Source organism: Hydra vulgaris, chromosome 12 (genome assembly GCF_038396675.1).
Source record: "Hydra vulgaris chromosome 12, alternate assembly HydraT2T_AEP".
Taxonomy (NCBI): domain Eukaryota; kingdom Metazoa; phylum Cnidaria; class Hydrozoa; order Anthoathecata; family Hydridae; genus Hydra; species Hydra vulgaris.
In genome coordinates, this window is record NC_088931.1 from 21,210,001 (window position 1) to 21,226,783 (window position 16,783).

The 16,783-nt window shown below is 25.1% G+C and overlaps 2 protein-coding genes across 2 annotated transcripts in view; both read left to right on the top strand.

Annotated features, from left to right (window-relative positions):
* The window catches only part of LOC100204958 (PAN2-PAN3 deadenylation complex subunit pan3), a 53,052-nt gene extending 39,043 nt beyond the window's left edge, over nt 1-14,009 (top strand). Inside the window, exons 7-14 of the mRNA XM_065812527.1 lie at nt 447-563; nt 2,702-3,008; nt 3,184-3,271; nt 3,358-3,497; nt 8,506-8,641; nt 13,338-13,402; nt 13,510-13,648; nt 13,747-14,009. Coding sequence (XP_065668599.1) covers nt 447-563; nt 2,702-3,008; nt 3,184-3,271; nt 3,358-3,497; nt 8,506-8,641; nt 13,338-13,402; nt 13,510-13,648; nt 13,747-13,884 — 1,130 coding nt within the window. The 3' untranslated portion in view covers nt 13,885-14,009. The remainder of the gene's footprint in view (nt 1-446; nt 564-2,701; nt 3,009-3,183; nt 3,272-3,357; nt 3,498-8,505; nt 8,642-13,337; nt 13,403-13,509; nt 13,649-13,746) is intronic.
* A 1,079-nt stretch (nt 14,010-15,088) lies between these two features.
* On the top strand, nt 15,089-16,158 carry LOC105845519 (uncharacterized). The gene is made up of 2 exons (XM_065812528.1): nt 15,089-15,803; nt 15,877-16,158. The coding sequence occupies exons 1-2, from the start codon at nt 15,138-15,140 to the stop codon at nt 16,153-16,155; spliced, it is 945 nt and encodes a 314-aa protein (XP_065668600.1). The 5' UTR covers nt 15,089-15,137; the 3' UTR covers nt 16,156-16,158.
* The last annotated feature ends 625 nt before the right edge of the window (nt 16,159-16,783 follow it).

The window sequence follows — 16,783 nt, forward strand, 5'->3', positions numbered from 1 at the left end:
ACACAGTTTTGCATAAACTAAAATTTTGAAGACCAGATATTTTTATATGTTTTGTTTTTGAAACTTTTTCTGCAATGATTAATATTATAAAACTTTCAAATGGTCGTGACCAAGTTGTCTAAAATAAAATACTTGCGTGTGGTCACACAAGACAAAAAACCGCACACGTTTTCTGGGAAGACTTAATATATGTATATATAAAATAAATAAATAAGTGTTTAATACTATTAAACAAAATAAGTGCTTAATGCTATTAGAAAACATTTAATGCTGTTTAAAGCTGTTGTTAAACAACAGTTGTGCTGTTTAAACGCTATAAGTAAAAGTATAAGTAAATCTACACTGTTAGTAACTTCAAGCAGCACAAAAATTATTTGAATTCTATTAAAATGTAAAAATCTATCAATGTTATTATGTTGTATAAAAAATATATTAAATTTTTCTAGGATTCCGTCTTTTGAATCCCAAAGCTGTCACAAGTGTAGAACAATGGAAAAAAGTTGTGAATTCAAATATTGTACAACTAAAAGAAGCATTTACGACAAAAGCATTTGGTGACACATGTAAAAACTCTTTTTTAAAACCATTTGTGTCTATATATTTATATATATATATATACATATATATATATATATATATATATATATATATATATATATATATATATATATATATATATATATATATATATATATATATATATATATATATATATACATATACATATACAACCCTCGGAATCAGGGAAAATGAGCTTAATTTTTTAGAGATTGGCATCAGGTCGGCAAAAAAAATTTGATACGAAAGTCTTACCATTAAACATAGAAATAAGGTCAGCAATTTTTTGGTGACCTCAAACAATTTAAATTTGGCAGTCAGCTTGGCATTACCTAATGCCAACCCTAATTCTGATGGTTGTATACATATATATATATATATATATATATATATATATATATATATATATATATATATATATATATATATATATATATATATATATATATATATATATATATATATATATATATATATATATAAATATGTATATATTTATACATATATATGTATGTATATATATACAGTCGTAGACAGGAATCGCACTCCAATCATGACCACGCAAGTAATTTTTTTTTTGAAAGCTTGACCACGGCTTTTTAGATAATTAAAAATGCGCTGAAAAAAAACAGACAGTAAAAAATTATAAACTATATAAAAAAAGAAAGAAATCTTAACGAAGGAGAAATTAAAAAAAAAAAAATTAAAACCTATAGCTCTAAAAAAAATCAACTAATATAAATCTGAAAAACTAAAATTCTAATCGAAAATTATTTTTAATTGTATTTTTCAATTATGTTAAGGCTGAATAACTCGTTGCGTTGGTTTGACAATTTTTTAACTGATTTTTTTTATATTGAGAGAATAGCAATTAAATCTTTTTTTCTTTTTTTTTTAATGTCTAAATTAAAATATTTATATGATTATTTTTTATTATTAATCAAAAAAAGAATACATAACCAAATAAAATGATAATAATATAAATAATTTTCATTAAATATTAAAGAAAATTAAAAGATTTTTTTAAAATTCTCCTAATACAAAAAATTTCAGTTAATAACCTCTTCAAACCAATGCAACGAACTATAAAACTTTGATCTTTTCTAATGTTTTTATAATATTAGGTGAACTCTTTTAAATTAAATAAAACTTACATCTAAATATCGTTTAATAAAAAACTAACTTTATTTAAATTATCATAAAGTATTTTTAAAAAAGGTTTATTGAAACGCATTCTTTGTTGTTGTTTATAAAATTAAGAATACAAATTGTTTTAAAAAAAACAATCATTAAAAAAAATACTTTTGAAATAAATAAGTTTTTTTTAATATTCTATGATTATTTTATAGCATTTTAAAACTTTATTAAAAAGCATTTAATTGTATTTTTTGTACAAATTTTATTAGAAAGTTTATATAGTATAGCAAAAACAATAATTGTGTTATGTTTTCGGCTATTAAATTTATGAATTCATCAAAAAGTTTATTAAAAAAATTGTTTTCGGTTTTGTTTATAAAATTAATTGTACAAATTGTTTTAAAAACATTTATACTTTTTAACAATATATTATCTTTCAATAACTTAAATGTCTGTTATAGCATACAAACTTTAATAGCAATTTTCCACTTTATTACCTTATACTTTATTTAGCTCATTTTTTAAACGTTTTTAAAAATTTTACATGCCTTTCCTGTCCACGACTGATATATTTATACATACATACATACATACATTCATACATACATATATACATATATACATACATACACACATACACTCATACATACATGCATACATGTATATATATATATATATATATATATATATATATATATATATATATATATATATATATATATATATATATATATATATATATATATACATATACATATATATATATATACATATGTATATATATACATATATATATATATATATGTATATATATATATATATATATGTATATATATATATATTTGTATATATATATATATATGTATATATATATATATATATATATATATATATATATATATATATATATATATATACACATATACACACACATATACATTAAATTGATTGTAGGTATATTAAATTGAGATGTTTAAAGTATTTAAAATTTTGAATATTTTTGTAGCTCTTGTTTTTATATACAATTATTATCCTGGAGCAGAAACTCTTATGTCTCGTCACTTCTCTGGACCTGAGACTCGTAGTCCTACTTTAATTGATATTAACTCTTGGTCTTTACAACAAAACTCAACATCATCTTCATCATCTTTAAAAAACATAACTACCAAAAAGGCAACTCAAAAGGTAATCCCTGAGAGGTTGATCTGGAGCTATGTAATCCAACTGTCTGCATCCATTCGACAAATACACAGTCAGGGCTTGTGTTGTAGAGTTATTGACCCATCAAAGATTTTGCTTATTGGGAATTCAAGGTGTTTTTTTTGAAACGTTTAAATAATTTTTATTATTGAATGATATAAGCAAATAATAACATTGAGTTTTCTTTTTTTTGAAGGGGTAGGTGAGTTTGGTTGGGAATAAATAAGTTTTATTAGATTGTGCAGTTATTACTTTTATTCACTGATTAGTAAGACCTTAATAATTTAGGTTGCGCTTGAACTGTTGTGGAATTTTAGATATACTTACATCAGATGCATCTGATCCTACTACTCCCTCCTTAATGTCACACTATCAAGTATTTTGATTGTCTTCTCTATCTGGTGCTAAGTTTTAAATATATTTTCATACTTTATTGGCACTATTTGTTTCTGTTTAATTTAGCAAGAAGATCTGGTATCTTTTGGTAAACTGATACTTGCACTTGCATGTTATTCAGTTGAAGCTGTGCACAGGGACAATATGCAACTCTCACTCGAATTTGTTGCAAGGCATTATTCTAATGATCTTAAAACACTTATTTGGTATGCGATATATTTAAATTATATTTTGCTGAATTTCAGTTTATATATATATTTTATATATATATATATATATACATATATGTGTATATTATATATGTATAATATATATATATATATATATTATATATATAAATATATATATAATATATATAAATATATATATAATATATATAAATATATATATAAATACATATATATAAAATATATATATATATATATATATATATATATATATATATATATATATATATATATATATATATATATATATATATATTAGGTTGTCTTAAAAACAACATTTTTGAAAAGTAAATGCTGCATCCCCTTTATATGTTCTATATGATAAAAAAAACACTGGACTTAAAATTTTTTTTGATTAAAAAATATTTTTAGTAGTCCCCCAAAAACCCTCGAACATTTAATTAGTTCCTAATATCATCAAAAAAAAGTTCTTCAAAAGTGTATCATGTTGGGTCTCAAATGAAACAAAATCATATATAAATTTCAAAAATGAAATAAAGTATCGTCAAAAAATTGGAAAAACTTTTTTCTTTTTTAGTTAAAAAACTTTTTTTATGCTGTTAAATCTAACATATTTATTTTTATACAACACAGTTATTTTTAAAATTTTTGCATAATTTTGCTTCATTTGAGATTCAACCTTTATATACACTTTTAAAGAATTTTCAAGTATGCAAAAGAACAACTTGTTTTTTTGCATATTTGAAACCTTGGCCTTTACTTGACTGGCGACTTGAAAGGTTGATAAAGATTTCAAAAAATATATAGAATTTATTTTAAAGTTTTTATAAACTTTAGAGTTTAAAGCTGTTTTTACAAAGAAATGTTTTAAGTTTTTTAAAAGTTAACATTTAGTTTTTTTTTATTAGGCCAAATCTGGTGAATAAGTTGGTTGTTCAAGCAATTAGTACTTTTATTTTTATTAAAAGCAATAACATTTACAGTTAATAAATTTCACCTTTTTGTTTGAATTTTTGTTGCATCTCAAAGAACTGATGCTAAAACCTTTTTTGCAGAATATTTTGTCTTCATCTATTTTGGAGTTGAAAAACCAGCTTTAGTCGATTGTAAATGTTTATATTTTAGTTTTAAATTGTTATTCTAGATCTACAACTCATCCATAGTTAAAACAGTTCATAAAATAGGTTTTGTTTAGCTTAAAACTCTCCAAATTATGCTGAAAATTTCTTTTTGATTGGTTTGTTAAGGATTATGTCTAATTTTCCAACTTTTTCATATGGAATTTTTTGTGTAAAATATGGAGTAACTGTTTACTAGAGATGTCTATAGTATCTTGGCTTATAATAAATAAATTTTAGTTGGAATTATAAAACCCATTCAAGCCTTCCCAGTTAAACCCTTTGGTCGCACACCTAGTTGGTCTATGTGTAAAGTAATTTATTTAGACACACCAACCACTTATTCACAGTTTTTACAAAACTGTTTTGCTATATACTCTAGAACTATGAAAAACTTGGTTATTTTTTTTCTTACATTTATTCATTTTCATGTCTTTTAGTTTTTAAAAATGATTTTGCTATATTTGACATTTTTTCTCAACAAAGTAGGAAAATCAGTAAATAAATTTCTCTATTTTTGTAAAATATATTAATTGATTAGTAAATTTTGAAAAGACAGAAGAAATTGAATAAAAAAATATCATGGTTTTTTTTTAAAATGTATTTACAATACTTCATGCCTGTCTGAAATTGTTTCCTTTCACAACGCCCAATTTTCAACATTAAGACGAATGACTAAAGATAATGAACATAAAGATTTTTAAAAATGTTTTAAATAGGCTTTTAAATATTTTGTTAAAAAAGTTTAGTAATATCACAATGCAGATTTTGGAGCGTCGAAAGTTCATCAGAAAATAAACTATTGGGTTTAAATGCACAAAATGAAGAATCGAACAAAAGTGCAAACTATTTCAATGGGGCAGTGAAAACAACCAATTATTTTATATTTGAACATTAAATAAAATATTTTATATTTAAATATAAGTGTTAATAACTTTTTATTATTTTACATGAAAAGCTCGTTAAAAAATATATATTTTACAAATAAATAGCAATTAGTTTTCATGAAAAAAACAGTAAAGTTTAGCAAAAACATTTGAAAAACAAGTTTTAAAATTGTCCTCATTTATAGTGCAAATAATAAAGTATTTCTTTAATATACTGACTGACAAAAGTTGTGAATAAATTGTATATCAAAAAATGTTTTTGTTTTTGTTATATTCTTATCTGCTTTCTTTCTCCACTTCTATTAATTTTGGCAGTAGAAAATAACAAATGTCCTTAAAAAAAAAGAAAACAAAAACAGTAAAATATTTTGACTTTTTTTTTTGACCAAATTTTTCTTTTTTTAATTATCAATTTTTTTTTTTTAGATATTCTGTTTCATATAGCATTTGTTTCTTTACTTCGAATATTGCTGTTTTATTCTCTGTAGTTTCTTGTATGTTTATTTTGCTGCAAGTTCTTAAAAAATAAAAATGTGGTCAAGTTGTCTAAAAAAATTATTTTAAATGTGGACACACAAGGCCTGCGACCACTTGCACTTCCCAAAAAGGCTTGGCATTAATGCTCAGTTTTTAATTGAGAAGCAGTTTTTCTTAATACTTTTACCATTTTCATATGAATTTATGTTGCTAAGAAACTTTTAAAAACAAAGAGTTTTATAACTGCATAATATATAAACTATAGAAATGGTCGGGGCAAGAAGAAGACATATGACTGTCTCATCACCAATTAGTAACACATTAATTAAGGAAAAAAATGAACCTTGAAATAGAATCTTCTTCCTGTTCCAACTATTCAAACAGATAATATAATTGGGTCATCAACTATAAGGGTGTTAAAATTGCCCTGAAAAGAACCAATGTTGAGATATTTGGGAAAAGATGAGCTTGATAATTTACAAAATTGATTCTTTGACAGAACAACATTCCTCAACCAGAATTTACATTTAAGAAACTCATAATAGTGTTGTTTACTATAAGCTCTGTTTAATGAAACATCAGTGTTAACAACTGTGTTTGCATCAATAACTGTTAATAAAGATCAAAATGTTTGTCACAACAAATTGTTAAAAAATGATGAGAAAATTTTGATAAATTGGGCATGGAATTTTGAAATTCTTATATCTATTGATATATATATATATATATATATATATATATATATATATATATATATATATATATATATATATATATATATATATATATATATATATATATATATATATTATACTTTAACATTAGATTATTATTTATATATTTTAAACATTTTTTGACTTTAAAAAGAATTATTGATTTTATCAACTCATTAAATTATCAAATTAGTAAGCAACCATACTTAGAATGAAGGTTCTATATTTTAAAATATTGATTATATTTTTGTTGTTGTTTCAGGAAGTGGCTATAGTTAACAAGTACCAAAGTTACTTGTTATGTTTATATTGCAATTTTTTATGATTTCTCAGAACATCAGGTACAGTTTCTGATGTTAAGTGCTTCTATGAAAATGACAAAGTGAGTTTTGTTAATTTCTGATGTTGCTAATTTAATTTAAAATATTTGGGGTATATATAATGTTTCCAAGTATTTTATAGCAAAGAGGTGAAAGTGAAAATTGTGAAAAATTAAAAATTTACTTAAGGGACTAACAAACATTCAAGGAATGAGATCAAAGATTTATAGACACACAATTGTGTCATATTATTATTTTAAAATCACATTAACAATGTACCAGTAACTGTATCAAGGAAAAAATTTTGGTTGTATATGTAGCAAAGGTAGATTTTTGTAACTTTAAATTGTAATGTTAATGAACAGGTAGATTTTTGTAATTTTTTTTATTGTAATATGTATGTAACAAAGGTTAGTTTGTGTAACTTTAAATTGTAATGCGTATGTAACAAGTAGATTAAATTTGGACATACAATGCTATAAAAAAAAATTAAGTAAAAGTGCTAGATTTTTTTTCAAAATATTTCTTCTGTCATGTAAACGGTTCTTTCAAGTTTTCAAGTTAGAAATACTGCAAAATTATCATATGGTATGGTTATGTATGGTGTGGTTATGTATGGTGTGGTTATGTATGGTGTGGTTATATATGCTATGGATATGTATTGTTATATATGGTATGGCTATGTATGATTGTATGGTATGGTTGTGTATGGTTATGTATGGTTATATATGGTTATATAATATGGTTTTATATGATTGACTCTCGTGCTTATCTATTGCCTCTTTAGTTTTATATTTGCCTTCATATTCTGTTGTATGGAATACTGTTTTATATTTTTTTTTCTGGGATGATTTTTTCGATGGTGTTTTTTTTTTGTTTAGTTTTCTGCTCACATTAATGTTTTGGCTTTTACTCTCATTTTCTGAATTCTTACAAAAAAAATATCAGAAAAAATTTAGAAAGTAAAACTTTTTTCACTCTATCAAAAATAGATAAGGCTAAATACTGATTAGATAAAAAAAACCTGAAAGTTGGGTTGAGGTAAAATTTACTCTTTTTTTACTTTATCTTTATGGTATTGGAAGACTGATAAATTAAAACCTCTTTCTGTTGTTGTTTATTAACTTTGTTTTTAGTGGGTTTTTTTTGGTTTTTTTTATATATCAGTAGACGACTGTGGTCTTTCTCCTGCCCCTAACTCTCTTTTAAAATTTTTTATTAATAAACTCTGAGGGACTGAGTATGTTTTAATTATTAAAGGTAAGTGCCTGTGGTTTCTATCTATATGTGTTAGTTAAAATTGGTTTGAGTAATTTAATTTCTACTAGTTTTTAATTAGAAAAAATAAAAAATGAAATAAAATTATGCTATTTGTTTTCAGTTGGTGATGACATCAAGATGGCATACCAAGTTTAAAAATTATTTTTAAAACTGAATTTCTATTAATTATAGTTCAAATGTTTATATTATTTTAAAAGATTCTTCATAATCTGAAACATTTTTTGTTTTAGGCATTTATTAAGCAGCCAAATAACATCAAATCCTCATAACATAAATGAAGTCATGCCTGTTATTGGAGCAAGATTTTACAGCCAGCTTGATTCCGCTCAAGCACGTTGTGAGCTATTGGAAAATGAACTCTCTAAGGTTTTTTTTTTAGTTGGCAAAAATAAAGGAAAAAAGTAAAATTTCAAAACTTTTTATTAGGTTTTAAAAATGATTTTGTAATTTCCATTACATAATTAGTACAAATAAAAAGAAGTCAAAACATTTTTAAAAAATTGTTAAAATCATTTTGTCTTTGCATTGCAGGCTTGGGCAGGAATGGCATGTGATGGATGGTTAAAAGTTATTCATAACGTATAACATTTTTTCATTGCTTTTAAATTGTTAAAACATCAAATAGTCATGGTCAAGTTGTAAAAAAATTTTAAGCATGGTCAGTTACAGCATGAGATTGCACGCCACTTCTGTCCAAGCCTGACATATTGTCATCAGTTGTATTATAGATATGTTGTCCTTATTTGCAGTTACTATATGTAGTCTTTAGTTGCATCTACTATGTTGTTTCAGTTGCACCTAAAAAATTTTCTTCAGCCATATCAAGAAAATTTTGCTCAATTTTTATATTCTTTTTATTTTTAAATTTGAATAAGTGGAAAAGGTGCCTAACCCAGTTTTTCAAAATTTTTTGGATAATCACTGCAAGCACTTTGATCACTGCAATCACTTTGATCACTGCAAGCAGTATATTGAATATGTAGTTTGATGTGGAAAAAGTGCTGAACCCCAAAACCTGTTTATACAGTGCGGCTTCCTATAATCATATTTACTTTAACACTTAAATCGTGGAAAAATTACCTCACAATCAACATGGTAAAAATGAACAGCTTTCAAAAGTGATTGTGATGATTCAGATGCAGGTTAGTGAAGGTATGTTTGTAATTATTGCAGCATCAAGATATGCTTTTCATAGAATTTATCAAACAATAAAATAGTTTCTATCCTCAATGTTGTTGAATACAGAATTCATTTTATATTTTCACCATCTTCAATCAGATACATATCTAAAATGTGATCTGTTTAACAACAAAATGAAGTGTGTATTAAAGGGTGAAAAAAAGAACACTGTTAGGGGGGACCATCTTATTCATCAAAACATGGCTAAAAACGGTGTACTGAGTACTATCTGTGCTTTGAGTCAAGTTCTTTAACAAATTTAAAAATGACTGAAGTACCAATAACTATAAAACACAAAAAACAATCATCATCACCAAGTTCTTTAAAATCTATCATTAACTAATATTTGTGGACTTTGAAGTAACTTTTCTTCTGTAGAGTCTTATCTCTTGCAAAGTTAAATAGACCTACTTGCTTTTTGTGAGACTAATTTAAGTTCATCTGTCTGATCTTGTGATCTTAGTGTTGATGGTTATCTTCTTTTAATTTGTAAAGACTCCAATAGTCATATACTTGGCCTGGACATCAAGAAGAAATCACCCATTTGTTGGAAAATTAGGTTTGAATCCACAAACTATTCTTTTATGTGCTTTCGTTTAGCACCACTTCACTCTTTCATATTTCTCTTTGTTCTATATTGCTCACCTTTATCTCAAGACTGCACTCTTTTCAATGTTATTTCTGATCAAATTGACCAAGCCCTTTCTCTTTATCCTTCAGCCAATATCGTTGTTGTTGGTGACTTTAATGCTTATCACACTGAGTGGCTTGGCTCTAGTGTCAATGACTCTGCAGGTGTCAAGGCCCACAACTTTTGCCTTTCTCAGTCTCTAACACAAATAGTCAACTTTACAACTCACTTTTCAGACAATCCCAATCATTTACCTTCTTTACTTGACTTATGTCTTGTTTCTGATCCACATTTACATTTAAATGTGTTTCTTTTGTAACTTCTTGGGTTTAGGCTGGCATGGAATCTTTTATTCTCTTTTGACAATTCCAAGTCAAGCCTCACTCTTTTCTATGGTTTTCCTCTCATTGTGCTCAAAACGATTCTCCAGAATTGTTTTGATATTAGAGATTAGATAAGTAATGGTTACAATAGATATGGAAGTAATGGTTACAAATTGTAACCATTACTTCCTATTCTCAGGTCACAAAATCTTGTATATTGTCTCAAAAATTAGGCTCCTCAGACTTCTGGAGAATCTTTAACAAGGTCTGTAATAAGAGTAAATCTGTTATTCCACTTCTCTTGAATAGTTCAGATTTTATTACCTCACCTAAAGAAAAAGCTGAATTGTTTGCTAAGAACTTTTCATCAATCTCATCTCTTGATTCCTCTAATCACAACCTACCTAATATAGCATACAAACTGGTTGATCCATCGCTTGACATAACGTAACCCTCCAGCTTTTGTATCTAGAGTATTTTCCTGCTGAGACTCTTCTACAACTTGTGATCTGTGCAACATACCTGTTATAGTCTTGCAGAAGTGTTCTCTGGAGCTGTCATCTATACTTTCAAAACTATTTAACAAAGTCTTATTTTCCAGCCTGCTTGAAATCAGCATCTGTTATCTCTATTTTCAAAAATTCTGGAGAGCAATCGGACTCATCTAACTTTCGTCCCATTCATCTTCTTACTATCATTAGAAAAGTTTTTGAGTCTTTAATTAACAAACACTTAATCTCTCATCTTAAATTTGATAACTTTCTCATCAATATGGATTTTGATCTTCTTGCTCTACTGCTGATTTGTCTGTCTTTGTCTGTCAAATCTTCCATTGAAGACAACTTTTAAACTACAAATCTTCTTCATTTTCTGAATCTTCAGGGGACCCTAAAGTTTCTATCCTTGACATGGGTCTTCTGCATTCCCTGTAACTTCAGGGGTTCCTCAAGGTCCTATCCTTGGCCCTATACTTTTTTAGATTTTTATTAATGATCTCCCAGGAATTTTCACATCTAAGGTGGTAATGTTCGCTGATGATACTACCATTTATTTTTGCCTTGATAAGAAGCCAACACTCTCTGATTGCTTGGAGGGGGCATTTGAGCTTGAAAAGGATTTCACTTATGCTGCAGCATGGGGCTCTCAGTGGCTGTTGAATTTTAAGTCAGATAAAACTCAATTATTTTTAGCTAATCGTTATTGCAATAATCTAGATCTTATTATATTTATGAATGGTAATGTACTCAATGAGTCATCTGCCCTTCATCTTCTAGGATTAACTCTTACATCGATCTTTCTTGGAAACCATATATCAAATCCATTGCAATATTTGCATCTGCTAAACTTGCATCTCTTTATTGTGCTTGCTACTTTTTTACTATGTTGCCATATCTGGAGCAGATCTTTAAATGATGCTTTTTCTCTTTTAGATAAAGTATAAAAACATATTCTAAACAGTTAGACCTGCTCTTACAGTCAACCTTCAACCATTATCACATCGTTGTAATGTTGCTTTTCTTTCTCTTTTCTGTGACTGTTCCTAAGCTCTCCAAAAATTCTTATTTGTTTAGTTTTTTTTTGAACATCTGTTCTTTGGAATTTGCTCCCTTCTTCTTGTCTGCCTGATTCATATGATTTGCAATCTTTTAAGTTGTCTGTCAATCTTACTCTATAAACTTCATCTTTTCTCTTTTAGTAACTTCTAACTTTATTAGTGGTTGCTTGCAGCCTTTTTGAAACTGAATGTTTAAAAAAAAAAAAATAGAGCAATTTGTCGACACATTTCAGAAACTGTAACCCATTTAATATTGTATAGCCTTTTTTTCAGTGGACAAAATTGCAACATAAAAATGTCTTATGTTATGGTTGATTTCCATATAGTTCCATGACAGTTTTGCGACAATAGTCGTGCAACAGCAGTGTCCTAGAACCTAATATTTCCATTAAACTACAAACTTATTTTTGCTTACATTCTATTTTAGAAAAATATTGGTGGCATTGTTCAGTATCAACCAATAAAAATATTGTACAGCGCGCAAAAATAGAATCAACTTATAAATAATAAAATTCATGGCTAAAGACATGCTGGATAAAATTGTAAAAAAGATCACTACACTCATTCCATTTATGTTGCTTGACTTAACAATGCAAAATCATGGATGGCAATCTGGCACCATCAATGTCGAACCTGAGCGCTTTTTTAACATTTTTGGTATTGCAAAACACAATAATGTGGTATCCTAAATTCTTTATTAGATATAACACTCTATTTTTTCACCTATTTTTAATAACAAATATTAATCTTCTGATAATAAAACTTTTTCCTGTTGTTTTTCAAAAGATCCGTAAAAGTTCCTTCCAATTTAGAGAAAATGAAGTAATTGTGACACCTTATCTACCTCAGGCACCTTTTCTACTGAGCTCCTTATTTGTAATAATAGAGTTAATGATATCTTTGGTAATAATTCATCAAGTGGACATCACCCAGTACCCATATTTAGTCTGAATGTAATATATTATATTCATATATATTACAACATAGCATATATGATATATTTTTTGTGAAAAAAAAATTTAAAAAAAAAATTTCACATTTAATGATAAAATAAGACAATAAGACATTTATTCTAAAGAAATGTTTTCACATTTCTGTTAAAAGTTCTGAATCCATTAAGTTTTTTTACATTTTTAATTAAAAAAATTTTAATTTAGGTTTATAAAGCTAAAAATTTTACTTAAAAATTTTAAGGTGAAATTTTCAAATCTTCAACTACCCTAAAGAACTTTTACTTTCCAAATACAAAATATATAGAAAATGTAAAACTAATTTTTTGCAATTTTTTTTTTTTTTAATTGTTTCAAGTTTTAATTATTTTAAATTTTTTGAAGTTAGTACAAAAATTAAATAAAAGTTATTTTTTTAAATTAGGAATTAGATAATGGCAGATTATTAAGAATACTTGCCAAGCTTGGAACAATATTAGAGCGATCAGAGTAGGATTTTCATTTTGACTTTTAGTTTTTGGAATTAAAATTTGTTGTCTATAATATTTAACATTTGCTTTTTAACATTTATTTTTTAACATTTACCATTTAATTAGGTTTAACATGGATCCGGAGTGGTCTGAAACTGGCGATCGTTATTTACTGAAGCTTTTTCGTGATTATTTGTTTCATCAAGTTACAGAAACTGGAAGTCCTTGGATTGATTTTGCACACATTGTTTCTGTTTTAAACAAGGTATTTTTTTGCTTTATTTTTCTGTCAGTATTTTTTTCTTTATTACAAAAAAATATATTTTGTGTTTAATATTATTTTAAATATTTTTATTCTTATAGTTGGATTCAGGTTCTTCTGAGAGAATTTGTTTGAGTTCAAGGGATGAACAATCTATTTTAGTAGTTTCATATCATGATATAAAAGCTTGTTTGGAAACAGCATTTTCAGAACTAACTCAGCCATTGGATGTGTCGTAACCTAATAATAAATTTGTGTTGATTTCTTCAAGCTTATAAACTAATATTTAAAAGGACATGTTTATAATTGTTTGTAAATTTGTGTATTTATTCTTCTATCGTGAATATAGAATTTGAAATAAGAATTTTTTCTTTATTATTATTTTTTTTTTCAAACTATCTGAGCTAGAAGCCAGAATGGTTTTTGTATTTTTTATAAATACTCTTCTTTTTTTTTTCTTTTAGTAATATTATTGTTCTTTGTAAATTTTTTTAATGCATAAAAATAAAAATTTTAATGAATTTTATTTCTAAACATTCAAAAGAATTAGCTTGAGTAAACCTTTTCTTCAAAATTCATTTTTTATATGTTTTCATGCATTAATTTTTTAATTAGTTTTTTTGTTGTTGTTTTGTTATAGTTATTATTGCAAATAGAATATAAAACAATTCTCTCGATTTTATGAATTAAATAAAGGCTCTTTTATTAAAAGTTTAATATGGAAACTAAAGTGGTTTATGTTATACATTTTGCATTTGATCTGTGGATTTTTTTTTTTTTTTTTACAAATATCTATTATCTTATAAAGTAGAGTTTGTTAAAGTTGAACTTTTTAATTTCCCCTAAATATATTATTTAAATGGAAATATTTCTATAGATTATTTGTGAAAACTGAAAGAAGTTATGTATATTATTTTGAACTTTATTGTTCTTCATTATAAAAGACGAAATTTAAACTGTATAGTTGTATGTTTATACACAAACAAATATATATATATATATATATATATATATATATATATATATATATATATATATATATATATATATATACATACACACATCTGTGTTTATGTATGTATGTGTGTATGTATATATGTTTGTTTTTATGTATGTATGTATATATGTACATAAATATATACATAAATGCATGCATACATACAAACATATATATATATATATATATATATATATATATATATATATATATATATATATATATATATATATATATATATATATATATATATATATATATAGAGTATTTTTTCAAAAATCTATGTACTTAATTTTGAGTAAAAGGGCTTTTAGATCCTTACTCTATTTGTACAACATTTATATCTAAAAATAAATAATATTCAGTATACTATTCTTATTATTTTTGTTTTTTTCTCTCTCTCCCTATTTACTATAAAGTTTTATAGTTGAAAATATTGAAATAACACAAAAATATTTAATTTTTAATTTTTACATTCAAAGGTTTTCTTTTAAAATGAATGAAAATATACCATTAGTTGATGTTTCCTGTCTTTTAAAGTACAGTAAATCTCAATTTAAAAATGATGACTTTATTGGTGATAAAGAAATCCAATCTCTAGCAAAAATATTGTTTGATTCATTTTCAAAATGGGGATTTGTGTATTTAACAGGACATACTATTGATCAAGAGGAAATTGACCAAACCTTTAAAGATGCAAAAACGTTTTTTGAACTTGAAAGTCATATAAAAGAGCAATTCCTTCGAACAAATGACCAAAACTTTGGTTATGTCCCATATAAATTTGAGACATTTGAAAAAGATCGTCCATTTGATTTAAAAGAATGTTTTCAGTTTCAAAGCAATTTTAGTCCAAACTCAGAGTTGTTAAGGAATATGTGCTCAAGTTTTGTTCAATCAAAATTTTACAAATCTTGTGAGCAGTTCACTTATTTATTATTAAAACTTTTTGCTTTATTTCTTATTCCAGATAATGTTGATTTTTTTGTCTCAAAACATCACCTTGGTGATGTCACCCAAAATCCAACTACTTTACGGTTGTTATATTACCCATCTTTACCTGAGCATAGTTGCATTGCAAGTAATCAGTTGCGTTGTGGCGAGCATTCTGATTATGGAACAATTACACTTTTATTTCAAGATAATGCAGGTGGATTGCAGGTTTTAAAATTTGATTTTTGGTTCAATTTTATGGTATCTGTTTGATAAATATAACAGTTATAATCTTTACTAGGTTGTCTCTCCATCTGGAAATTACATTGATGTAACACCTATTCCAGGAAGCGTTGTTGTTAATTCTGCAGATATGATCGAAATATGGTCTTCCGGAAAATTAAAGTCAACACGACATAGAGTTGTTATACCTACTAGCCACGAAAAAGCAAGGCAATCACTTGCATTTTTTGTTCATCCTGATGATGATATAAGAGTTTTTCCTTTAGATGGATCAAAAGACTTTGCAAGTGTCAATCCTAAAGAATATTTAATAAAGAAATTCAGTGAAACTTATTAAATTTTAGTAATTAATTTAAATAATTTTCTTTTGAAGTTGATATAAAAATTAACATTTGTACTAAAATTAAATTTTCTTTTTTGAAAACTTTGTTATATATTGATATATTATATGTTATATTATATAGTGATATATTTTATGATGTATTATAATGTGATATATTACCTTTTATATTACATAGTGATATATTATGTTGTATTATATAGTGATATATGTTATATTATATGTTGATATATGTTATATTATATATAATATAACATATATCATATAATATATATGTTATATATATTATATGATATATGTTGTATAACATATAATATATATGTTATATATATTGTATGTTTATTATATATTGGTATACATTATATTGTATAGTGATATATGTTATATTACAGAATGATAAATTATATGCTATATCATATAGTGATATATATATATATATATATATATATATATATATATATATATATATATATATATTATATAGTGATATATATATATATATATATATATATATATATATATATATATATATATATATATATATATATTATATAGTGATATATATATATATATATTATAAAGTGATATATGTTATATTATATTGTGATATACATTATATTGTATA

Coding starts and splice junctions, on each gene's coding strand:
- LOC105845519 (XM_065812528.1), top strand. CDS start 15,138: ATGAATGAAAATATACCATTAGTTGATGTTTCCTGTCTTTTAAAGTAC. Junction 15,804..15,876: donor ATAATGCAGGTGGATTGCAG/GTTTTAAAATTT, acceptor AATCTTTACTAG/GTTGTCTCTCCATCTGGAAA.